Raw genomic sequence first — 26,914 nt, forward strand, 5'->3', positions numbered from 1 at the left:
CTTGTGCAAGGGTACTTTCCCCTCCTACTCCCCTCAGCATCCCCCCAAAACTGGAAATTTTGTGGGGTGGGGGAGAATCCCAAGAACAGGGGGCAGAAGAGGGAGGTTTCAGCTTGCCACACTTAGAAGAATGTCACAGTGAATTCCACCCAGAGGCATTATCTTGAAAAAAGGCAATGAAGCAAAGCAAATGCTTAAAATGCTTCTTTATCCTGAAAAAGGGGCGGGCGAAGGGATGCTATCCACTAGTTTGTAACCTCTACCTTTGGCTTCAAACCTGATCGGCCAGAAGTTTTCTTCCTTCATGAATTTTTATCTTTAAAGTAAGCAAGCCTGCTTTTCCTGCATTCCTAGAGAACACTCACTTATCTCCTCATTCTCGTCTGTGTACCTCCAAGATTTCTTCCAGTTATCAAACACTGCGAGAAATCATACGCTTATTTGGAATACTGTGTACCGTTTCTGGTCACTTCACCTCAAAAAGGATAATTGCAGAGTTGGAAAAGGTTCAGAAAAAAGGCAACCAAAATGATCAAGAAAAGCAGTGGAGAAACTCCCCTGTGAAGAAAGATTAGTTTCGAGAAAAAGCAAGAGGGGACAGGGTTGAAGTGTGAAAATGTATGCAGGGTGTGGAGAAAGTGGTTAGAATTTCCCCCCTCCCACTCAGAAGAACTCATGGACAACCAGTGAAACTGAATGTTGAAGGAGAAAGCACTCCTTCACACACCATACAGCTAAACTATGGTTTTTTTCTCCCACAAGAGGCTGTGATGGCCACCAACTTAGATGGCTATAAAATAAGATTAGACAAATTCATAGAGGCTATCAGTGTCTGGGCCAAAGCTCTACAGATGTAGTTGGTTTCCAACTCCCATCACCCCCCTGAACGTGCCCCTGGGGCTGCTGGGAGATGGAGTCCAACAAAACTTGGAGGGCCATAGCTTCCCAGCCCCTGCTCTAGGATATCCCACACACAGCACGGCACCAAGACCTTGAAAACGAACATTCAACTTGACTGAATTTACTGTTAGACACAGTTGATGCAGCAGTTCGAAGAGAATAGCCAGACTCCTGCTCCACTTCCTGCATATGACAAAGACACAATTCATCTGACATTTTCCAGTTCTTCCCTGCACACTTAAGAAACCCGTCTTGTTCTAATCCGCTGCAACACTATCATTAAATTTTATAAAAGCAGACTTTGTTTACCAACTCTTGGGTCTGTCCAAGTCCCATGAAGAGCTAAGTGAGGCTTTAGCAGGGCTGGCAGTTTGACAGAAGCACAACTGCAACCCATTCAAAGCGCAAGGAAGATAAAGTAGGAAGAACGGCAAAATGAAGAAGAAAAAAAGAAAAGATACCCAAACACCGTAGGCCCTTCTGCAAACTTTCAGATAGCTGGAAAGCTAGGAATACAATTAGAACTGAATGGTTTTGAAGAGCAGGCATATCAATACGGTATGAATCAGGCCAAACTTACAGAAATAAGCAGGAACAAGCAGAACAATTGAGTTAGGCCAGTGAGAGAGTTTAGCAAACCTCACCTGTATGTTAGTACTACTGAATATTGGAGGAAGAAAACCCCCCACCATTGACAACACATTTTGAACTCCATCCCGATCGAACCTGTAAGGAAATTTGGGGAGCTGCAAATATGACTTCCTAAATTCTGTGGTGGATTTTCTGGATGTAACTAGATTCCTTTCATAGCGGCCTACACTAGATGAGGATTCTAGACATTATATATGCCACAAGAAACCTGAGGCCTCCACGCCTACTTCAAAGAGCAGATACTTCCCCTATTACACCAGAGAGCCAATTTTCAGGTGCTTTGCAGTAGCTCAAGCTGCAACCCCCTCCATTTTCGCAATTTTGATATGCAGATTCAAAATAGGGTACATCCATTTTTTTTGGTAGAAATTTGGTTTTTCTCATCTTCCCAGTAAATTCTGAGAAAATCTAGTAATCACCAGCACACTGTCCAAATTTAAATTCCCCCCAGGAAGCTAGACACTGTGTGAGATGGAAACCCCCCCCCCAAAGCTCCTCCACTGCCCCAAACAGAACAAGTGGCCTAAATGACCCTCAACGCAGTGGTACAAATTTTAAAAGCGCAGAAGTTGTCCTCAAGACGCAAGGAGCTTAGTTAAGCCTGCCTTTAAAAGAGTAGCACAAATCATCCCTAATGTAATTCAGAAGATTCTTCAAGCTCTCCCCTCAGTGGTTACTCCCGCCTAAGTTGAAGGCTTGGATACCTAGAGAGCAGCGTGACTGCTTCTCTCCGAATTCCTTGTGTCCCTGCATGATCACGGAGGTCTTTGTGGGAGTCACTTTTAGTGGTCCACCATGGCTCAAATCCATAGTTGGTATACAACAGGAGCTGTACACTTAGTATTACTGGCCCCATTTTATGGAACTCCCTTCCAGTTAATGTCAGGCAGCCGCCGCCACCATTCCCCCCTCCCCAAAAAAAACTTCTGGTGCCTACTGAAGACATTATTATTATTATTATTATTATTATTATTCCAGCAGGCATTGTAATTGAGGTTTGATTTTATAGTTTTGACCAATTTATATTTTTTGCACTGTATTCCTGCAAACCACTTAAGAGACGACTGTAGTTAAGCAGTATATAAATTGTTTGATATATAAATAAATCATGCACGTGTCCCCAGTCCTGGAGGCAGAGAGCACAGCTTTTCAGTGCTCTGCCTTTCATGTACCAGAAGCAACAACTGTAGTTTTAATAATGCCAAGTGTTAAAGCACAACAGCTGCCAAGTGCTCCATTCTCCAGTCCTTTCTTTACTTGGCAGTGAAGTCATGGAACAGAATTATCTCCTCAAAGCCTATTGCCTGAAATTTATTCCCATTTCCCATTTGAGAGAGGCCAAAACTTGAGGGCTCCAATTAATGTTAAACATCATGCTAACAGTCTTTAATGCATTAATGTCTATTAAGGCAATTTAACCATTCATAAAAGATTCTGCTGACAAACTCCAGGGATAACAATGTGATTAGCGAGAAGTGGAAGCCCCCAAGGGGCAAATTTTCTGCAAATGGTTTCATTTAGTCTGCAAAGTCTTCCATAAGTAAGTACTAAGCATCTCTTCGAGTGTAGAACGTGGAGTCCTTCTGCCCCAAGGATCGCCACTGGGACCTGTGCTTTTCAACTTGTTCATAAACTATCTAGAGTTGGGAGTCAGCAGGGAAGTAGCCAAGTTTGTTGATGGTGGTAAATTGTTCAGGGTGGTTAAAACAAAGCAGTGTTGTGAAGCTTTCCAAAAGGATCTCTCCAAACAGAGAATGCATGGGAAAATGACAAATACAACTCAATTTTTAAAATGATAAACATCAGGGCGAAAACCAGTATCTCTAAGTGATACCCACTACTTCCATGTAGTTTTCTTTAACAGGTAAAGTTAAGTTGAGTCAAAGTTTTATTTCATAACCCTGAAAGGATAGATAAAAAGGCAGAATATTTGAGTACCGGCAATAGGCTTTGAACAGTGGGTTAGCCCAGACTTGCAAAGGACTTAACATCTAGTACTTCTGCAGCCATTTCCAGGTCAGAGGATTCAGTTGCACAATGGCAATTGGAAAATCCAAGAACTAGATATCTCTCTCTCTCTCTCTCTCTCTCTCTCTCTCTCTCTCTGTGTGTGTGTGTGTGTGTTTGTATATGTGTGGTGCCCTAAAAAGTCTTCCCCATTTTATTTCAATTATATTAGCTGCCTACTAACTGAAGTTCTTAAGATGGCAGAGTATAAATATATCAAATAACCACAACCTATGAAGGCCAAGGGAAAAGTGAAACAGGTCAGTTTTACCAACAGGAAGGTGAAAATGTAGCATATGGATAGATGGATAGGCAGATACTGAAAATGATTCCCGGCTACGTATTCAACACTTTGAAGTGTGCAGAAACCCTGAAAATGCTGTAGCATAATCTTCTTGTAGCCATTTTTCACAGCATCCCATGCATGAAACAGAAGCCATGCATCCAACTCCTCAAGTAGCAAGGGAAATATGAAGTTTGAAAATTTGCACCTTCACAGTAGGGTTCACCCCTCCCTCCGCATAGTCAGTTTCAGAATTAGTTCTCACTAAAAAGCTTGGAGGGGGAGAGATAATTCATCTGAGGTTTTAATTAATTTAACCACCATCGAAGAACTTGTCAGACAGTGGTATTTGGGTAATTGAGAACTTAGCAAGGTGTGGTAGGTAGAGTAACATTTTACTCTATAGTGCATTATTTGGGTGTTTCTATATTTAACAATATGGCATACAAACTGATTGAAACATCTGTGCAGTAAGCAAAATTTGTGAAATCCATATTTAGGATGTCTCCAATATGATTCGTAACATTTTTTTAAAATATACTGGTAGCTACCTTAATAACTTTCATTGGTAGCCACAGTATGGATATATCAAATAACCTATGAAGTCATTGGGAAAGTATAAACAGGTCAGTTTTACCGACAGAAAGGTGCAAATGTAGCATACGAATAGGCAGATACCGAAAATGATTCCCAGCTGCATACTTAACACTCTACGTTTAAAGTGTGCATCTTACCTTGCAACATGCATCGATATGCTGATTCGGATATTGCATAAATATGTGGAGGCATCTCATGGCGTTTCTTTCCTCTGTACATTTCAATGATGTTCTCAGAGTAAATTGGGAGGTTCTTATAAGGATTTATGACTACACAGAAGAGCCCGGAGTATGTCTACAGGGAGGGGGAAGAAAAGTTGATTAGTCTCTCCCAACCTGCATTAACCTAACCTGTATGTACTACTGTTTAATTTTGTTAACTGATTGTAAAATAAATAAAACTCCCCCCCCCCATTATCTTTGGTTTAATTCACGATGCTAAACTGTGTCTAAGAGTGAACAGGAAAGCATGCAGGTGCAGAGTTATAAAATAGTGGCTACTTCACTCCTACTGCACTGCTGGAAAATAAGCCATGGTTTGGATTAGAATTACACATGAACCCAGCCTCATGGATTGTCTAAACTATGGTTTGTCCTGCAACCAAGGTTTGCTTTTGGTTTACACCTTGTGGTTGTCAAACCACATGCCTAGCAGGAGCAGAGAGGAGAAAGATGCTTGTTATTTTCTAAATATGCAGCAACATGCTTGCTCTTTCACATACTGCCATGATTTGGCTTAGTGTGACATGCAAACTGAGCCACTGATTCCTATCCATCCTGTCCTTAACCACACAATGCTCAATGCTTTGTTTTTGTTCAGAAACATACACCATGTACTGTTAGCTTACACACATTTCACTCCTGCATAGATACAAACAAGAAAGTGGGGGAGACATGTTCCACACTATAGCATTATTGAAATAAAGGTACTTGGTGGGTCTTTTAGAAGACTTCAGCTGCAAAAGATAGTTTACTGCTATAGCTCATGTCAACATCAGGGATGGGGGGAACAGCACAAGGTCTGAAGCTGATGTTTATTTGCCCTCCTACTTAAACCAGCAGAGGAAAAAATTCAGATGACATCCAAGCACATAGAGTGTTGCATTTCGCTGGTACAGAGAAAGATTTTAAGCTCTCCACTTTGCTTACTGGATCTTGGATGGACTGGTGACATCTCACAGGAACCTCCAGAACCTGCATGAGACCTTCCCAGAGCCTAATAAGCAATGTAGAGGGCTTAAAAGCTCTCTCTGCCTTCCGAGTGGGGCAAGCCCCACTCAGCGCACCAGCTTCAGAAAGGTAGGGGTGGTCACATGGAGGGGGGGAATTCTGTGGTTGTTCTGACTATAAATGATTTCAGCTTTATGCACAATCCCTCTGAAAATAACTCTGTGCAAGTTGCAAGCCTACTGTATACTATGATCGCAGTCTGGGCATGCATAATGGAAAAGCTCTAGTCTCAAGACTGATGCATAACTAGATGCCCCATTTGTGGCAAGTCAGAGTCTTGCTAGATTTTAAGCCAAAGATATTAGACCATCTTAAAACACAGGCCCAAATATCTTTTTTGAAATTCTGCTTCTCAAGTGAAGGAACAATATATAATCTGTAGCAGTAACAGCATATAAACCCGTGTCCTATACTCCCCTTCCTCAGTAGTGAACTGTTCTACAACTTTCTTAGGATTTTGGGTTCTCACTTCAGCTGCCACTTCCTAAGGAGGAACAGAACAGTATTTTCGGCTAGCGGGCTCCTCAATTCCATAAGTACAAGGCTAGTTTAATCTATGCCATACTATTAAGTAGCCTAAAAATGGGAACGTTATTTAAAAAAAGCAATAAAAGAGAAGACCATCATGTGCGCTGTTCTACAACTCATGTTAGTGTGAAGATTTAACCTAATAGTACTGAACAAGATGAAAAACAGATCAAAGTACACACACATAAAAAAGTGAATGTGTGTCTTGAGGTAGCGTGGGGGGGGGTGAATACTTATTTATGCCTCCTTATCAGCAGGTTTTTGAAACTTAATGCTACTACAACACAAGACAGTATTGCTTAGTAATTTGAAATCTACATAAAGCCCACAAAGCATCCTGAAGGAAAATATGGTACAATCTGTCACAGTTATCATTGGAGTGTGGATATTTGTGGAACCCTGTCAAGAGTACATTCCAGCATTCCTAGCCCCTTTTGAACAATAAGACCTAAGACTTGTTCTTCAAGAAAAGGAAGCTATTAGTTGCTTGAATTTGGCAGGGTTTTCAATTGCTTATCATGTTAACAGTGGAAAATATTATATTCAATTTAATTATAATTTCATTATCACAGAATGCATATGTCCTTTACACTGATCCTAGCAGTTTAGTCCGGTACATCTGTACTTCTGCAAAGTGAAGAATTCGTAGAGAAATTAGTAGCTAGTGCAATCACAATAGCCAAATAAAGAATTCTGGGTTTTTTTAAATAAAAATAAGTCTCTAGTCATCCTACAGAAGCTCAAAAGTGGCCTCTGGTCACAAAGAAAAGTTTATGTACCCCACATAATTTCATAATCGCTTCCACCTAAACCCCCTATTGTCTACCACTTTCTCAGCTCTCTGGGGGCAGCCCTTAAGACAACTCACAATAAATGCTCAAATCAACCACTTGATACAAAACACAGTGAAAAGTAAATTTGCATTGTATTGATTTTCATGGTTTATTTTGAAAAGTAGAAGGCAAATTTCCGCCGTACAATATTTCCTGATTCACTGAATACAAATGTAGTGTTGCATTTGGCTACAGCTCCTCTTTCAAATACCATTTTATAGCTCAAACACAAATCTTCCTTTCCTAATGCAATTTAAATATGAATTTCTTCACTTCAGGTGTTTCTGAAACAGAAGGCTGCATAGACTGTTTTGCCTAGAATATGTGGCATAATATGACTCAACTCAAAACTGTGATTTAAACATTTCAGGTATTATTAATGTTGACTTCTTTTTCTTGGTGTAGAAATTAAGATCTAGGCCAGTGCCAATAACATGCCAAACAGTAACTGTTTTGTTGAATTATAGTTATTCACTTTGAACTAGACCTCAAAATAAGTGGTACAAATCTCAGATTTGGCATGGAAAGATTCAGATTTTGAAATTGTAAACATTTCCATTAGAAATTTTATACTGAGAGTCCCCTAAAGATCAAAATCAAGTCTTTCCAATGCTGCTACCCCCTTTTAAAAGAATTTGGGTGTGGGGAATTGAAACAAGGATCTTCTACATACAAAGCATGTGCCCTACCATTGAGCTACAGCTTTCCCCTTGAGCTTTTACTACCTTCTCAATATGTGCATTGGATAAATGTAGGATATAACAATGGATAAACCCAGGACCCTAAGGTGGCGTTATCTCTAGATAGCTGGGCTTTCCTCTGCACCCACCCCACTTTGTAGTTCTACCTTGCTTTTTCTTCTGTCTTGAGAAAACAGAGTAGAAAGAAATAAATATATTAGTGAAGGACAGAAGGGAGTCTGAAGCTTCAAGTTTTCTTGTTGTGTCTTGACATATGAACGTATGGAAGGGGAAGGAGCATGAATCAGCTATTTGAGTATGTAGGATGCAGCAAACTGCTATAGTTTGACTACATTCAGTATTGGAGGGAGGGGAGAAGGAATTTATAAGCTTATGTGAAGTTATTTACTGTTATCCAAAAACCATGTAAAGGGTGGAAGGGTGACTTTGGGAGTTATTTAGGTGGGCTGAGAAAATATTGCCACTGTTACTATTTTTTTTTGAAAAATGGGGAAAAGTTGAGTGGTTTTAAAAGGGGGCATATTTGTATTTAATTTGGTAAAGCCAAACAAGCAGCCACTATAAGATTCTGAAAGATGGGGCACATTGAACTAGAAGTCCACCAATGCAAATTGACCCAATGTCCACTGTCATACACAATCTGGCAAGGAATATGATAGACGGTCATAGTGGGAGTAAGACTGGGAACGAGGTACCAAGGCAAAATAGATAAAAAAAATTAAAATGGTGAGACTTTTTAAAAATAGCTAGTGAGGAAGTCATGTGTATTTCTTGGGGGATTGTATTCCATGAGTAAGGGGCTACCAGTGAAGATCACTTGTCTTCAATATCATTCAACTATTAACACACAGAGTCTAGTTTATTAAAGCAGTTTCTAGGTTCAGCTATAAAGGGAGACTGTGGGTTAAGAAACCCTAAAAGTTTTATATGATGGCATGTGAGTGAAAAGAGGAGGAAAAAATATGGGCACAATGCTCCTTTTTTCAGTCAAATAAAACACATGTTATTTGGCCATTACTGTCATACCTAAGCCAGTGTTTCCCAACCTTTTTTGGGCAAAGGCACACTTGTTTGATGAAAAAATTCTCGAGGCACACCACCATTACAGCCCCGTGATGTCAGCGCGCAGCGTCACGCCGGGAGGGACGCACGAAAGTGTAAGTTTCAATTTTTTTCCCTCCCCCTTGCCGGGGAACCTCCAAGCTTTGGGGGTGGGGGGGGAGGAGGCAGCAAAGCGAGGCAGGAAGGAAAGCGCGGCTTGGCTGGGTGAGCTTTGGCAGGGGCAGGGAATGAGAGCCGCGAGGCGGGCGCTGCGGACGGAGGCGCTGCCGGCCGAGCTCGCAGGCAGCCAGGCAGGCAGACGGCGAGAGCCCCGCGCTGGGCGGCCTCTCCTCGCCGCCGCCCCGCCTCTCGCCGCCCGACTCGCCCGCCTCCCTCCAGGCAACATCTCGCGGCACACCAGGCAACATCTCGCGGCACACTAGTGTGCCGCGGAACAGTGGTTGGGAAACACTGACCTAAGCCATGCCTATAAGTCAAAACTAGCACCTTGCATTGTGCACAGGACACAATTACAGATTCAACGTATACTTCGGAGCACAGAAATAATTTGGTTCTAACAAACCCAGCCCTAGATAATCTACCACATTCTGTGCCTGTGGAAAATTCTATTTTCAGGGGCACGCCCCACACAGAGCACATTACAGGTATCTGGTCCTTTGAAGGTGATCTGAATTATCCAACAATAAGAGATGCCAACAATCAAGGGAAATACCTAGCTGAAATCCAGCCAACAAAGCTGAATATGCATAGCGATTACTAAACTCGACTGACAAGGAGGATGTAAGCCACATCTAGAACAGGAATCCTAAACTCCCCAAGGCCACAGGACCTGCCAGCTATTATCATCACTTCCACCTTGCCAAGATTCAACTTCAGCTGGTTCACCTGTATCCAGCTCCTGACCATGTCCAAACACTGAATAAGCATTCTAAGGACAGGTGCAGCCCTGGAAGAAAAAGTCAAGGTTGCATATCTTCACCAGTTGCAGTAGCAGCTTGCAAGTCAGCTCTCCTATCTTCCTAACACTGCATGTTGCTGCCAATTACCTAAGAGGGGGAGGCAAGGCCACAGCGTTGGGGGAGTCAGATTAGCTCCCTGCTGCTTTGTCCCTCCCCCTCTCAGTAACAATAGTGATGCTTAGGGAAGGTAGGAGAGCAATGTTTCACCCATGCAACCTCTCTTGACTGCTACTGACTACTTGTCTATGCCCCAAAACTATGACCAAGCCCAGGGGCCAAAAACTCATCAAGAGAAGCTTGGAAATAAAAGGTTCCAGTCACACAATGAAGAGATGTTCGTGACCAGTTTCAAAGCCTTCCCGGCCACAAATGGTGAAGCATTCAAAAACGTTTGTGTGTCCTGGTCACCTTATCACTACCCCACAGTCAAAAGTATCAAGAGCCACAGACTATCTAGTAAAAAAAAGTAGGGTGATTATCAGAACCCTAACCACACTGTGGATCAAGTTACAAGTTATACATAACATCAGGCTGGCATTAAAAAAGATACAGGTACTTTTTCACATTTCAGTCAATAAGGAAGCTGTTGTCGGTGGCTCCATGGTCCAGTAAAGGGCAGACAAATAATTATTACTTACATAAATGAGCCCAGAGTAGTATCGGTCCTTCAAATTATGTAGAACAGAGGCCTCATTTAAGCAGGTTAATTCTGCCATGTCTTCCACTTTAGAAAATTTGGGAGGGTTCATCTTCTGAATGTCATCTTTGTTGACAACCGCTTTCTTCCCATTCTCAGCCAGTTCAACCAGCACTTCATCTCCCCTCTCCTCTTTGATGCTTGCAGCTTCAAAGCCATGACGTTCTGAAGGAATCCACACAAGTTTTTTAGCAGTCCAGTCAGCCTGTGTAGCAGGGTTGTAGATTACTGCCCTGTCCACAAAGAGATATCTCTCAGGGTCCTCCTGTCCTATCCTCTGCGCCATCATGAGGGAATTAACAAATAACTGCAACCTAGGGGGGAAAAATGAAAACAGAAGTAGCAGTCACTATTAATACATGAGTTTCTCAAACTCAGCAGATTCTATAGCTAGAGCACTGAATAATCTCAAGAATGTATACCCAAATAGGGGATTTAGCAGATTCTGCAGGAATGGGTACTTATGAAAGCGAAACATCCTATGAAACCAGGCCATTTCTGTAAGAAAGCATATTTGCTCCAATGTAATGCTCATGCTTGCTTAGTAAGAGCCCCATCTGTAGCCATGCAAGTATCTGCATTTCGGCTTGCTTTTCCCATTTACTTTCAACGCACTGACACTGCAGTCCACCAAGACAAAGGTGGCGCTGTGGTCTAAACCACAGAACCTCTTGGGCTTGCTCATCGTAAGGTCGGCAGTTTGAATCCATGCAACAGGGTGAGCTCCCATTGTTTTGTCCCAGCTCCTGCCAACCTAGCAGCTCGAAAGCATAACAGCACCAGTAGATAAATAGGTACCAGAGTCGAGGGGAAGGTAAAAACAGCGTTTCCATGTGCTCTGGCTTCCATCACGGTGTCCCGTTGCACCAGATGCATTTTAGTTATGCTGGCCACATGACTCAGAAAGCTGTCTGTGGACAAACTCCAGTTGATTGAACTTAACGGTCCAGTCAAACCAAAGGCTGCAATCTTATAAACATTTAAGCTAGGGACAAATATTCAACTCTACGGGGCTTATTTTCAATGAAACATGTACACTACACTGCACTTTCTTATGCCAAAGTACTTTGATGTAGGATACCAGTTTCTGTATAGAATGGCTTTAACTTTATAAAGTTATATTTAGTACTGTACAATTTGTTTTTGGTGCACTCCATGACAGCTCCACATCTGTCAGTGCATTCAGTAGTTTCACAACTACCTGTCCAATATATAATAAGAAGCATCAGCAACTTCTGAAGGAGGATAAACCAGCTGAGTTACCAGCTAGGCTCTGCTGGAAGACAGTAGGCAAACAGAAGCAGTGTTCAAAATTCCCCAAGCGCCAGGCACATTTTGCTACTGGCATATGTCCAACTGCAACTACCTTGAGATTTCTGGACACTATGAAACGTGTTCTGGCAAACACACGTTTAAAAACCTCTGCCTTAGTCCAGAGTGAATTTCCACTGTGTGTTTTTCTACTTCTTGCATACTGAGACAAGTGAACTGTTGTAAGAGCAAGCTACAGTCAAGCAATCTGGCCCAACCTCCTAGTCCATTGTGGCGACTGTAACCTAGGTTTAAGGTGCCATTTGGCACCTAGCTTATATATCTGAGTTTCTAACACTGAACAGAAGAGGTGGATTGGAGATTTCAAAGGGCAAAATTCCAATGTAACAAAAGTAAAGATTCCATCCATAGCAGGCCTGATAAACGCTGAGGAACTTAGGGATGTTCCCCATCCTTCTCACCTGGAAGAACTACAATACCACGTTTCCAGCATGCTGTTTACTGTCCTTCAAGTGACCCTGGACTAGAGTGATAGAAAAAATGTTTCCTTTCATTCTGTCTTCCAGCAGGCCCTAAGTCTTCAATGGGATGGGTAAAGATGAATTATAAGCAGGAGCTCCGAGAAACCATTTAGCAGTCTGAACCTTAGTTCAGGGGATTTTTGGATGGAGATGCGCAATCAACTTAAAACAAGTATTCTCATCCTAGCACCTTTTCCTCTGAATGAAGATAAATACTCAATTAACCTAGTATCTTTAACTCTCCAATCCAGGCATAGGCAAACTCGGCCCTCCATATGTTTTGGGACTACAATTCCCATCATCCCTGACCATTGGTCCTGTTAGCTAGGGATTATGGGAGTTGTAGTCTCAAAACATCTGGAGGGCCGAGTTTGCCTATGACTGCTCCAATCCTTCTTTTGATACAAAATTATTCCTTATGGGTAACCTACAGCCCTGAGCCTAATTACAAAAACTACCCGCTTCTCTGGGGAAAGTAATCAGTTCCTCCTTTAGCAGCCTGCTGGGCAGGGAGTAATAGATTGTGGTTTCAGAGAAAGAAAGGAAAGCCCCCCCCCCCCGGTCCTGTGTACTTTTGGCTTTGGCATTTCCATTCCGACTACCAGCATGCGGCTGTTGACCAAAAAAAGCAAAGGTTCCCCACCAATGCTGTAATACCAGCCATACTTAAATCTTCAGGCGAATCACTTGAATAAAATTCCTAAACTCAGATCTGCTTGGTCATAAGTCTAGAAATAGTGACCAGCATAACTTTAGCATGGCACTTAAGCATAGGTGACATAAAATGCAAGTTAGTAGCTATGACTGCAAAATAAATGTTGAGACTATGTGTAATACTGGAACATAAACATGGGAATGTTAATCCATAGCAGAATAAGTAATACTTCTGAAAATAATCAATTACAGCAGTTTTAATGAAATTACATGATTTCCACCACAGCCAAGACAAGCATTTAAAAATATATTGTCAGCATAGAATCAAGTTTAAGAAATTTAGGCAGAAACTTAAGAGACCAAGTGAAATGAAGTTCTGTGCTGTGCATTTCCTTTAATAATAAGTTACCTGAAACTTACTACAGACACAAAATGCCAGCCAACAAATTCACTTGGATGTGCTATGGAGCTGAACCAAAGTTTTACTGATTCTGGAACAGTAAGGCAATCAAAGGGCAGTTGTTCAGATTTGATGCAACTGGTAATGTTTTGAAATATATCAAATTTAACAGTGAAGAGGACACTATCTAAAGTTAAGGAAATATATTGCTTCATTGATTTATTTGATGCATTGCATAACTACTATATCCAATCCAACCTTGCTTTGTCTAAAAGCATGGTCAAGCAAGTTAAAATGTTAATTCTCCCCATGAAAGATAAAATTCATGATGTGTTAAGTAGGTATCATGCAATTATGTCTTGCTAGGATGCCTTCCAAATGCAAGTGTGTGCTATCCTATTTTTTAGCATATAAATCATTTTATTATAATGGACAACACTTTTGTAAAGATTACCAAAAAATAAAAATAAAGTTGCCCAATGTAATATTCATTTACAAATATTGCCATGCATTCCAGCATGCAGGTTAATAACATATCCTGCACTTCTCTAGACAAACAGGTCGCAGTATTCTCTGCTGGGTGGCTGCTTTGTGCTGACTTGTTCACCACCATCCTGGAACAATTTTTATTAAGAGTCCTAACCCAGCCTAAATGAAGTATAACAATCCAACACCCATTTTAAAGGAGGCAGTTTTAAGAATGATGCATGCATTGGGTTGTATTCAACTAACTTTTACTCGGAATGGACCCAACTTCATCACGGGCATTCATTTCAATGGGTCTACATTGAGTACAAGTTAGTTGAATACAACCCATTCAAGTCTATTCTCCTTCAAGGGAGACACCTACATGTCAGACTGATAAGTTACTATAGCTGAATAAAGTGTGAAGTCATTCAATCCACCAGAGGGCCATGAAGCAGCCTGCCTTACTTGCTGCAGACCAGATGAATTCACATCAGTAGACCAAGAAATGACTACAGTAAGCACAGCTAAGGAGGAATAATGCTTTAGAATAAACTGCTCAAAAGAAGGTTCCAAGAAGGAAAATAAGGAGAAGTAAAGTTGCTCCAATTGAAGCTAGAACCCAAATAACTCATGCCCAAAGTAAGAGCCACTAGCTCTACAGACGCTACAGACAAATTTGACTGAAATCAAGATGGCACCTTTGAAAACACATGGAGAAATCTATAGCAGGATTATTCTAGCAGGGGCCCTATACTTCCAGCTGTCCTATGCGTGTACGCACACACACATATATGTATGTATGTATGTATGTATGTAACACAGCAAATTGATAGGCATTTAGTTTTCCTTTCTAGGTTAAAGCTACAACTCCAAAGCAGGCCCAGGTGTCATTCTAATACAACAAAGTAGCTGACCAGCACCCTGCCACCAACATACAACCAATATTCCAGGTGAGTGCATCAGCTAGTTTCTAGAATCCAGAGCAAAGCAAAGAAGGAATCAACATTAAGGTCTGGAAGAATACAGTCACATGGCGGAGGGGTGTGTGCGCTCCCAAATGGGTTACCTGGGCAACCTTACTTTGTCACACAGTTGGATAGGACCTCTGTTGTTTGCCATTCAGAGAAACTAGCACCAAGTGTTAAGAAAAAAATCACTTGTCAGGCTACATCACTCTTTTCACATCATCAGACAACAGTGACTAGAATAAGAGAAGAGTAGAATAAACGACGGGTGGGGCGAGGTTTTAGAGGTTCCGTGCAGCCATTTCAAGGACATTGAAGCATCTTACATACACCTGGAACATCTCAAACGAGGAACAGAACAATGTTACGTAGCCCACTAGGTCAAGCAGTTTTGCGTGCTTGTTGTGAACTGGCCGGTAGTTTCGAAATTTAAGTGGCAGGAGCTCCCAAGTTTGGAACCAGTTGTGACCAGCACCCACGGTGAAGGACAAAAGGGCTGCGTGACAACTTCCCAGTCCTCACCGGGAAGATGGAAGGAAACAGACGCCGCCAACCCACGGAAGGGCGTCAAGACCTCTTCATTGGGCAGGGAGATTATTTGGAAAAACGGGGTTACGGCTAACCGGCGCCTTCCTACCGGCCACAGAAAAGGCAGCGGGAGGGCGGTAGAGGCTAGCGCCCCTAACCCCAACCCTATACGGCCCCCAGAGATGGATGCTACCGAAACCTCAGCCGCGTACGGACTAAACCGATGCCTACCACTCTGGCTTCAACCGCTCCCACGCCGTCAAGCAATCCCACCCACCCCTTAAACAAAGGGACACGTGCGCTTTTCGGCGACCCGGGCCCCGAACAGGCAGCCCTTTTGGATACGTCTGCACCGGCGCGCATGCAGCGCACTGCAAGGGAGGGGAAGGGAAAGGACGGGAGGTGGGAGACCATTACAGGCGAACCCCATTCAGTTGCATTTCCCAGGAGGGGGGACGTGGGGTATTCGTTTCGCGCACCTCCCTCAGAAGGTGGAGTGGGAGGGGAGGGCGCCTGAAGATGAAGGCGAGGCAAGCGGGGAGGAGGAGGAGGACCGCCCCCCCCCGTCTAGGTGGGAGCAGAGACCCCGCTGCTTTCGCCTCCCTCCTCCCCATCTCGTCCAGGCTAGGCGGGAAAATGTGGGGGAGGGGGAAAGAGAGGGGGGCACCCGCAGCTTCCCCTGCTTCCTCCCTGCTCCTTCTTTTCCCCGCACGCCTCACCTCTTTTCCGCGCGCGCGTGCCCGCGCCGTCCTCTCGGCCGCTCAAGCTGGTCCGCTGTCTGCGGAGCCGCCTCTCCCCCCAGCGCGCGCGCGCTCGAACCGACTCCGCACTACCCGCCCCGCCCCCGCTCCCGGCGCCTTTAGCGCCACACCGAGCACTCCCCACCTCCTCTCTGGCACCGCCCACCAATAGGGTGGGAAGAAAAGAAAGTTGCTGGGTTGCCCCGTTGGTCGCCTCGCCCGCCTATCGGCGTCCTTCCTCGCCGCCTATTGGTCTCTCCCTTTAGACCCACCCCCGTCCAAGCCAGGATCATAGCAACCTTCGGAGAGCTTCTCGTCCGAAATTCCATCTCCTCCCGCTTCACCGACCCTTTGCGAGGCCTCGGATTGGCTGGCTGCCTCTGCCCATCAAAGGGAAGCAGCCCTTCCAGTGTGGGGTCTTTACGCTTGTCACCCGAGCGTATTGGAATAGAGGCGGGACATTGGACGGCTGCGGTTGTCCCGTTTTGCGGCGGAGGCTGCTGCTGCTCCTCCTCTCCTCGCCGAAGTCAAAGCGAGCCCGGACCAGAGTGGCGCCGCGCGGGGTCAGGTGCAGCGGCCGGGGTAATGCGCGCGCGCTGTGCGGCCGAGTAGCGCTGCAGCCTTTGCTCCTGCTGGGGTGCATGTGTCGCATGTAGCAGCACCCCGCCCACTTGCGCCGCATGCATCTGCAAGCAGCTGCAGTTGCCGCGCGCGCCATCGCCCTCCTCCCTCTCTGCGTGCCTACAGCGTGGCTGGTGTAATTAGGACATGCACTAGCGCGGTGCATGTAGCGGGCTGCCCATCCTGTGGTGCTGCGTGTAGCGTTGCGGGAGAAGAGTCACCCCAAGCGCTGAGGCCTTGGGGTACGATGCGCGCCGCGCCCCCCCCCCACGCGCCGCATAGGCCGTGGCGTTGTAGCAAATCCAGACACTGCATTGACTCCCTCCTTCCCTCCTTCTTGCAGACCCCTCTACTTTACACATCGTCCGTGCTGACCACTTCCCTCATACCTGGTACAAAAGCAAGAATGCTTTTTGCATTGCATTCCTGCAGTGAATTGGATGTCTTAAAGTACCACTCTCTTTCTCATGGAAAACTACCCTTTCATTCATCTGGAAGGTGATTTTCAGCAAAGACTGCAGTACAAATAACGTCATGTAAATAGCTTTTCCTCGCCCATTCCCTATGCAACAAATCCCCCCCCCTCTTGAGGGTCTGTGTAGAATGATTGTATACCCACCAGGAACTGAGTTCACACCTCTGATAACTCTTGGCCTCAGCTCCACCCTCTGCTTTTTGCTGCTCACAGCTACACTCATTCTCTGTCAGTTCACGTTCATACCACACATGCACATAATATATTGCCAATAACTAGACATGGACACTTTGACGTTAAGTGAGTGATCGATCACAATTTAACCATAACATGCTTTTCTTGCATGATATTCTACAGGTTTAACCAATTTGTTCCGAATGCTACTGATAATTAAATGCAGAGTGGCGGGAAACTGTGTTTGTGCGCACGCCAAAAAGTTTATTTTTAAAATCCAGTGATCATACTTTGTAATCTCAGTTCAGCAACAGCAAGGCTGGCTTCTGAATGGATCTGGAGAGGACTTGAGGTCACTGAGAGAGTTCACAGGGCTAATTGGATCTGGTGCTAAGGAGACTGATCAGGTGAAACTCATTAACAGGGTTAATGTATATACTGCACTTCAGAAGAACAAGGCAAATTCTCCATCAAGAAAAATAATTCAGTAACTGATACAAATGTTTGTATATGCTCATAATGTGTTTTGCTGTTTCTAATTAGGGGAAGAGGTATGGTCCTATACAGAACGTAAAAGCACCAGTCTGGAAATTCTACTTGGATCCCAGCTCTCTGAGAGCCGCTCCCACTTCCCATCACATTTTCAAGCTTCTCTTTGCAAACATATGGACTAAAGTTTGCTTTTAAAAATAAAGCCAATAATTTATGGGTGCTGGATTTTTAACCCAGAATTAACTTCTGTACTGGAATGTTTGTATGGAAATCCAGAACATGCTCAGTCCTGTTCTTTGAAAGTCTAGGTCAATGGTTCTTAATCTTTCTTAGTCATGGACCCCTTGGAGAATCTGCTGAAAGCTATGGATCTCAGAAAAAATACACAAAAATACAAAATTTTGCATATCCGGTATTTTTCTGTGTATAAGACACCCCCATAAGACGCCCCCTACTTTTGGTGACCCCAAATTTAGAAAATGGGCATATGCACTATCCATGTACAGTGGTGCCTCGCAAGACGAAATTAATTCGTTCCACAAGTTTTTTCTTCTTGCGAGTTTTTCGTCTTGCGAAACACGGTTTCCCATAGGAATGCATTGAAAATCAATTAATGCGTTCCTAGGGAAACCGCTTGCCAGGCTGGCGGTGCGGAGAAGGGCTTTTATCCGCACCGCAAGCCTTCAGGACAGGTACGGGAACAGAGGGGAAGGCGCGCAGCGCTTTCCCTCTGTTCCCGGGGCTTGCGTGGGAGGAGGGTTTTTCCTCCCCACCGCCAACATTCAGAACAGCATTCTGAATGTTGGCGGTGGGAAGGAAAACCCTCCTCCCACCCCAAGTCTTCAGGAAAGCCATCCGAAGCTGGGCGGCGGGAGAAGGTGTCCCCCCCCCCGCCCGGCATCGGAGCTTCGTTCAGATGGCGGGAGGAGGCGTTCCCCCCCCGCCCGGCATCGGAGCTTCGTTGCGATGCCGGGCGGCGGGAGGAGGCGTTCCCCCCCCCCCGCCCGGCATCGGAGCTTCGTTGCGATGTCGGGCGGCGGGAGGAGGCGTTCCCCCCCCCCCGCCCGGCATCGGAGCTTCGTTGCGATGCCGGGCGGCGGGAGGAGGCGTTCCCCCCCCCTCCGCCCGGCATCGGAGCTTCGTTGCGATGCCGGGCGGCGGGAGGAGGCGTTCCCCCCCCCCGCCCGGCATCGGAGCTTCGTTGCGATGCCGGGCGGCGGGAGGAGGCGCCCCCCCCCGCCCGGCATCGGAGCTTCGTTGCGATGCCGGGTGGCGGGAGGAGGCGTTCCCCCCCCCGCCCGGCATCGGAGCTTCGTTGCGATGCCGGGTGGCGGGAGGAGGCGTTCCCCCCCCCTCCCGGCATCGGAGCTTCGTTGCGATGCCGGGCGGCGGGAGGAGGCGTTCCCCCCCTGCCCGGCATCGGAGCTTCGTTGCGATGCCGGGCGGCGGGAGGAGGCGTTCCCCCCCTGCCCGGCATCGGAGCTTCGTTCCGATGCCGGGCGGCGGGAGGAGGGCGCGCTTCCCCGCTGTCCAGAGATTTCCCTATGGGCTGTCGTCTTGCGAAGCAAGCCCATAGGGAAATTCGTTTTGCGAAGCGCCTCCAAAACGGAAAACCCTTTCGTCTAGCGGGTTTTCCGTCTTGCGAGGCGTTCGTCTTGCGGGGTACCACTGTATAAGACACCCCCATATTTTAAACCTTATTTTAAAGTAAAAAAAACAACAACCCCTTGTTTTATACATTGAAAAGTACGGTAATTTATTTTATTGCATTGGGGAATTTGTTGGCATCCAGTTGAAACTTGCTGAAACTCCTCAATCCATGAACCCCAGGTTAAAAAGCCCTGGTCTTAGGTTATTTGAAGAAAGAACCTGAAACCTTTAAAGGCAGGCCCTTCTTTCACTGTAGAGTGAAAAAGGGATAATTCAGGCTGCTGTGAGATGTCTTTGTGAACAGTTTTTAAAAAGAAGAGGGAGCTGACACTTGTTTATTTTCTTCTTTTATGCAATAAAATGTATGTACAGTATCGCATGATTGAAGGAGGGAGGAAAGCAAAAAAATAATAATTAAAAATACAACAGTGCTTTAAAACCTAACAAAGTTAAAATACTAAAACAAAATTATCTCAACTTTCTTAGCATCTTGGTAGACTTGTCTAAACAATAATGTTTTCAACAGGTGTCAAAAAGGGTACAGTTTATGGCTTAGGAGAATGTTTTCTTCCATAGAAAGTGTTTATTTACTTATGTATTACTGCACATATATGACATTTTCCTGCTAAGGGTGTACAATTTAAAATACAGTACTAAAAATGGAAAAATACAAAAAACGAAACAGCAAAATTGACTCAGACCAGCCTGGGCTTCAAAGCTCTTTTGCAACAGAGCTTTGAACAGATTCTTCAGATCTGGAAGAAAGGTGGCCAGAGATCAGCACTTAAGAAAAGGAAATGAGTAGGGTTGAGCAAAACCGATGTGGTAAAAGCTACCTAAGCTATTTCTTCCTCCTTTTAAATAATTTTAAATTATGCATACATGAACAAACATACAACATATAATACATTCTTCATAGTAAGAGCATAAATGTAGAAAGCATTAAAAATTATATTCCTTTAGTTCTGTTCACATAAATACGTATCAAATTTGTACTAAAGCACTGTAAATATAAGGCAATCAATATTAATTTATTGTATCAATCCCAACTTAAAACTTGCTCCTTATAGCTGACAAAAGGGGAACTACACCTTTTACAATTGCTCTTTTTTCTGTCTTCTGCCACTTCTTTCACTTTGTGTGCCTGTTTCGCCCTCCTTTCAACATACCATAGGTTGTTGAACCATTCTATACTCACCTACCTGGGAATAGTAAGCTTCGTTGAAATCAGTGAGACTTTCTTAGTAAATTTGTAATTCTACATGGGCTTGCTTGGAAGTAAGCCCCAGTGAACACAGGGGGGCTTATTTCTGAGGAAGCATTCATAGGATTACATGGTAATCCATCACTAGTTATATGCAGAATACACCCATTGAAATCAGTGGAATTAAGTAACTTTAAGTCCCAACTCTGCCTACAACTTAGTTGGACATCACTCTATGCTGCAAATAAGAAAGTCCTAGGTTTAAATATTGTGTCAACCTTGAATTCACCATGTATTCTTAGAGCACTCTTGAACTCGCATCTCCCACCCATGATATGGAACTAACAATACTGATCTACCTTACAGAGAGTTGTAAATATTTTAACAAGTGAATGTATGTGAAGTACTTTGAATACTAAGCACTATTCTAAATAATAGTAGTCTTGATTCATCTTTGCCCCCCAGCCCTGAACTTTCATAGGATTTTCTGTGAACATTATTCACCTTTAATGTCAAGTAATATCACTGTTTTGGCTTAAAGCAATGGAAACTATTTAAACAATGGAAACAAACAATATATGTTTTTAAAAATTAAGCATTCTTAAAAGGAAAGAAGATGTGGGCTGAGACAAGGGCTTGCTTTCTCCATTTTTTATGTGCTCTCAAATGATAGATTATATTATAATCTTGACTTTAGTAGGAGTTTTTTTGCTGTCTACAATTGGAATGGAAGCCAGCTGGATTTATAACCTAAATAGAGCAAGATTTTGCAGAAGCAGGGGAGCCGGTGGTGTGGCTCCTTTTACTTCCTTGAAGAAATGGATTTGGTCATATATGGTGGGGCGAACAATCTGTGCAACAGCGGACCAAAGAACTCTTTCCATTCCCAACTGTTTTCACATTTCCTCCTTAGCACCCTCCAGTGCCAACACCACCATACAGAACCTGGAGGCCAACAGCAAAATCCCTTTGGATTACGCTTAAATTTGAAACTAACTGACAGGGAGTGTATTGGAGATAAAGAGCTTAGAAAAGAACGAGGGATCCAAGTTTTGTTAAATGCCTTGTGCTGATATATGGCTATGACTTTTGTGAAAGTTTGCTTTGTGGGGTGACTGGAGTTCAGTTCTTGCACTCAGAAACTTGCTCTTCGCATACTTTTTCCAAAACAGCACTTGTGTTCGCTGTGTGCCTAAACATGCCCTGCTCATGGTGGCTAGGTCCCTCAGAGAGAAAAAGATGAGAGAGATGGTCCTCTGTCTTTTCAGGTGTCCCACAAAAGACCATAGATGACTAGTAATCTTGCCAGTAGCATATGCCCCCAAGTAAATGTGAGACTGGAAGGACAGATCGTGAAGCTGAGGCTCCAATACTTTGGCCACCTCATGAGAAGAGAAGACTCCCTGGAAAAGACCCTGATGCTGGGAAAGATGGAGGGCACAAGGAGAAGGAGACGGCAGAGGACGAGATGGTTGGACAGTGTTCTCAAAGCTACCAACATGAGTTTGACCAAACTGCAGGAGGCATGGAAGACAGAAGTGCCTGGCGTGCTCTGGTCCATGGGGTCATGAAGAGTCGGACACAACTAAATGACTAAACAGCAACAAATGTGAGACAAAAGCATAGGAGGGAAGACCATTCTATGAATGCATTTTTCAACAGTGCTTGTTAGATTGAATGGGTAGCAGGGGAGCATGTGATTCGATTTTACAGCAGGGGTGCCAACTGGAATAAAATATTGGGGGGACAGATAAACTGCACCACACATAATCACATGGCACGATGCACACACACCATTTGAATGGCAATGCCTATCAACTGGGAGTGGGGGCTGGCCCCTAGGAGTTGGCTCCTATGTTTTACAGTACACTAAACCATCAAAGTAGACTTGTTAAGCACATTATGGTTTAAAGTCTAGCAGCACAAGTGTTTCTGAGCCATACATTTTTGAAGCAATAATTAAGTAACGCTCTACATACGTAGTTAAATGAGGAACATGACAGTAAATCAACACAGTCACAAAGGGGAATTACAGGCAAAAATAAAATAGATGCTGGACCACATAAAATTTAAAACCATAAACAGTTCATAAATTTTGTAATGATACAGGTGAAAACCATCAACCAAAAATGACAACAGGGTGATGGAGTATATGCTCACATTAATGCTTACTCCACTGCCAGTGCATTCCCACTTCTAGTTTTTGAAGTCACATGCACATAGTGTTAGCCACAATCCATATCTGACCTGTAGTTTCTTGATATATGCAGCTGTTTGATGTGTGTTTTCCCAAACCAACTTCAATCCAATTAGAGAACTTGAGCCACATTCATTTCATGCTTAAGCCAGGTGTATACAATTGAGACTGCCATTGGCCATGCACAGGTAACAGCTTAATAAATAGGAGTTCTGCAAGGAGGGTTGCAGTGACAGGGTGGAGACTTCCCTACCGCATCTCTGATGTGAACACTGTACAAATGCAGCTTGAAACACAGCGTTAGGGGATGACCTCACTGCATTTTAAGTCACTAATGTGAACATACCTGGAGTACTCTCTGTTTCATTCAACCTAGTTTTAGCAGCACATTGCCAGGATTTGTTCTCTGATACAGAGCAAAAAGCAGCAATGAAGGCATGTGTTGGGCTGCTGCATTTCCATTGTTATTATGTGCATGGTCTTAAATCTAATGCCAAGTATTTACTTCCATGAAGGGATAGCGATAGCTAATTAATAAACAACTGCTACCTTGAAAAATCTCTGGCAACAATAGTCACCCTACACCACAATTGCCTCATTACATAAATCATGTTTGTTGTTGTTTAGTCGTTTAGTCGTGTCCGACCCTTCGTGGCCCCATGGACCAGAGCACGCCAGGCACTTCTGTCTTCCACTGCCTCCCGCAGTTTGGTCAGACTCATGTTTGTAGCTTCGAAGACACTATCCAACCATCTCGTCCTCTGTCGTCCCCTTCTCCTTGTGCCCCCTTCATGGATCACTGCCTTGCCGTGGCGAAGGGGCTTGAAGAACTCAGAGAAGCTATGAACTATGCCGAGCAGGGCACCCAAGATGAACAGGTCATAGTGGAGAGTTTTGACCAAACGTGATCCACCTGGAGGAGGAATCGGCAAGCCACTCCAGTATCCCTGCCAAGAAAACTCCATGGACAAAGACAACAGGTATAAAAATCATGTTTAGAACACCACAACAAACGTAACTGGCTGTAAAGTAACATTATATGTAATGAAACTGTAATTTAATCGTCATATCAAAAAACTGCAAAGCACAGTTCCTGGTGGCAATAACATATCATATTACTATTAACCATCTATATGTACCGGTATTTATTGTCGTAAAGTCCAAGGATTGTCGTCCAAAGATTGTCAAGTCCAACGATTACAATGCACAGTTCCTGTTGGTAATGCCATTTCATACTGATATCTTCCTTCTGCATCGTCCTATGTCTTAAAAGTGCAACAAACGGAACTTCCTTTTGCATCGTCCTATGTCTTGAGAGTGTAACAAACGGAGCTACTTAGTAACAGCAAGGCAACTGATGATAGACCAGTTCTCAGGACACACCCTTGTTTCACCCATTGGACTTCTTCAGCAACAAGGTTTCCAGGTGCAGGCAATTAGAATTAAACATTTTCAAAGATAAATAATGTTTAATTCTAATTGCCTGCACCTGCCCCATTGCAGGGGTTGCTCCTATATAGCTTAGTTTCAGTGGTCATTGATACGGAGCATCTCTGACCGGCAACTTCTGCATTTCTGTGGACTACTTTCGGCTGAAAAAGCCTACTGAAAAATCTCTTGGAAACCTTGTCACTTTAAATTAAATTACAGTTTTATTACATATACCGTAATGTTATGTTACTTTACAGCCAATTACGTGTGTGTTGTGGTGTTCTAAACAATAGTCACCCTGCATTCTCTGCAATGGCCTGAAAATGGCAAATAAACCTCCACTACTACTACCCATCCACACTTCCTAGGAAAGTGACAGAAATTGCTTGCCAGGTTGAGTACTTGCAGGTTAAATTAGTTCTACAATTCTAAGATTATTTTTTATCTCTCTGATAACTGGTCGAACATGTTGTTTTATTTCCAGCTGTGTTGTTCATCATGTAAGAAGTATTATAACCTTAAATGCACAGTAATGCAGAGCCACACATTTCAGGGATGGCCGTAGAAGTTATAATAACCTGGTTTGGAATCACTCTGGAACTAAACAGGAATGGTTTGACCTCAGTGTGTTGTGGAGAACTCTGCAGGGGTTACAAAGACAGTGTCAGAATTCTTGTCTCTTATTCCTTACTCGTCATTTGAGTCCATGCGAGTCACTTCACTGCTCTGCTCAACTGGTTGTCTCTTCCTGGGGTATTGAATCATGAGTGTTAATTCAAGCTTATGTGCCAACTATTGGAATGTTTCTTTGATGGACATACTATTTTAGTCCTGGAACCTTTCAGAATGGAACTCAGTTGTCCTAAAGCAAGTTTGGATGGCCATTTTTGGCTTTGGTGAAAAACACTGAGCTAAAAGGCCAGAAATGTGGTTATTTATTTTACTGGAAAAGGTAAAAAACGGGGAGGAAGAATCCAGGATTCATCATTGTAGGTTGGGAAAAACCAGAACTCAAAACACATACACACATTTCCTAATGTTCAGACAGAATTATCCAATAATAAGTTTTAAAATGTTAGCCTTCTTGCTGAATACCTGACTTATCTGTTTAAGACAAAAATTGCACTCTGGTATCAACAACCTTATTTCACAAAGTAGTAGATAGGTAGCCGTGTTGGTCTGCCATAGTCAAAATAAAAAAATTCCTTCCAGTAGCACCTTAAAGACCAACTAAGTTAGTTCTTGGTATGAGCTTTCGTGTGCATGCACACTTCTTCAGAAGTGTGCATGCACACGAAAGCTCATACCAAGAACTAACTTAGTTGGTCTTTAAGGTGCTACTGGAAGGAATTTTCTTATTTCACAAATGAAGCCAGTTCTATTTACCTTTATCTTATGTATTAATGGGGAAAGTGAGGGTTCCTTTTGTGTGTTTTATAGAGATGAACTTCATTATCTTTCTAGGAAGATAGCCTCCCCCCTGAAAGTTTGCATAGCAGCTAAAACAGGAATGGAAAGGTTTCTTATTTAGGATTGCACAATAGCAGTGGGCTATGCTTTTGCAAAACTGAGGTCAGATCAGCAAAAATAGCACACGGTACAAGCTGGGAGTGAGTCAGGGTAGAAGCAGCAGGGGCCAGAGCATGGAATTTCACTGGAGTTATTCATCAGTGGTTGAGCAGTTGCCCATTGATGGATGTCAGCTGCCCAGGTTTGAACATAAATGTTCAGACAGTAGGACATTTCCTGGTCATACCATTGAGTTGCATACAGCTAATGATTGTGTGCCACTAGCATGACAAACTAACATAGTTCTCTGAGGCACTTAATTTTTCCATGTTGAGTAAGAGTTGTGTTAAGAAGTCACCTCTTTGTGTTGGGTTCCCCAGTCCCAGACTGAGTGCACAGTTTGCTCATAAAACTGGTTGGATAAAGACTCAGTGGAGGGCTCAGAGTATGTTGGAGCCACACAGCTTTCAGAATGCTTGAGCTCATCTTTACAAGTGCTTGGTGGGGCAGGAGAATAACCTGAATCAATGATACAGGATTATCACCCATAGTAGGGGAATGAATAGTACTCTCATAAACGGGCATAGGCAAACATGGCCCTCCAGATGTTTTGGGACTACAATTCCCATCATCCCTGACCACTGGTCCTGTTAGCTAGGGATGATGCGAGTTGTAGTCCCAAACATCTGGAGGGCCAGAGTTTGCCTATGCCTGCTCTTAAAAATTCAATGTCATTACCTAATCTCAATGATTTAAGGAGCTGAGGCTGCATACACACTACACTCATATTCAAAGTACATCCGCCCCTTCAAAGAATTCTGGGCACTGTAATTTGTTAAGAGTTGCTGAGAATTTAAACTCTTTGAGGAGTAAACTGAAAGTGCCTGGAATTCTTTGAGGAAAAGAATGTGCTTAAAATATTTCAAATGTGCCTTAAAATTGCATTGTTTACACAGCCTCTGATGCCACCAGTACCTTCATCGAGACCAAATCCATCCCAGCTGATGGAACTTGGAGAGTTTTTGATTTGTCCATTTGAAATGTGAGCTGACAGCAACAATTGAACTAAGTTTAATTATTGATTGGATCACACATTTGTTTAATTAGCCAGCCGATATTTAGATTTCAGCTGCTAACTTTGAGTCCATAATGGTTTAGAGCTGGAG

The 26,914-nt window shown here is 43.7% G+C and overlaps 1 protein-coding gene across 4 annotated transcripts in view; it reads right to left on the reverse strand.

Moving 5' to 3' along the window:
* Positions 1-16,096, reverse strand: part of MYH10 (myosin heavy chain 10) — a 71,807-nt gene extending 55,711 nt beyond the window's left edge. For all 4 annotated transcript variants that reach the window (XM_081184443.1, XM_081184442.1, XM_081184444.1 and 1 more), the window contains exons 1-3: positions 15,975-16,096; positions 10,389-10,761; positions 4,576-4,732 (exon numbers count right to left, since the gene is read on the reverse strand). In XM_081184443.1, coding sequence (XP_081040569.1) covers positions 4,576-4,732; positions 10,389-10,736 — 505 coding nt within the window. In that variant the 5' untranslated portion in view covers positions 10,737-10,761; positions 15,975-16,096. The remainder of the gene's footprint in view (positions 1-4,575; positions 4,733-10,388; positions 10,762-15,974) is intronic.
* Between the last annotated feature and the right edge of the window lie 10,818 nt (positions 16,097-26,914).

Source organism: Podarcis bocagei, assembly GCF_964188305.1.
Source record: "Podarcis bocagei genome assembly, chromosome: 2".
Lineage (NCBI taxonomy): Eukaryota > Metazoa > Chordata > Lepidosauria > Squamata > Lacertidae > Podarcis > Podarcis bocagei.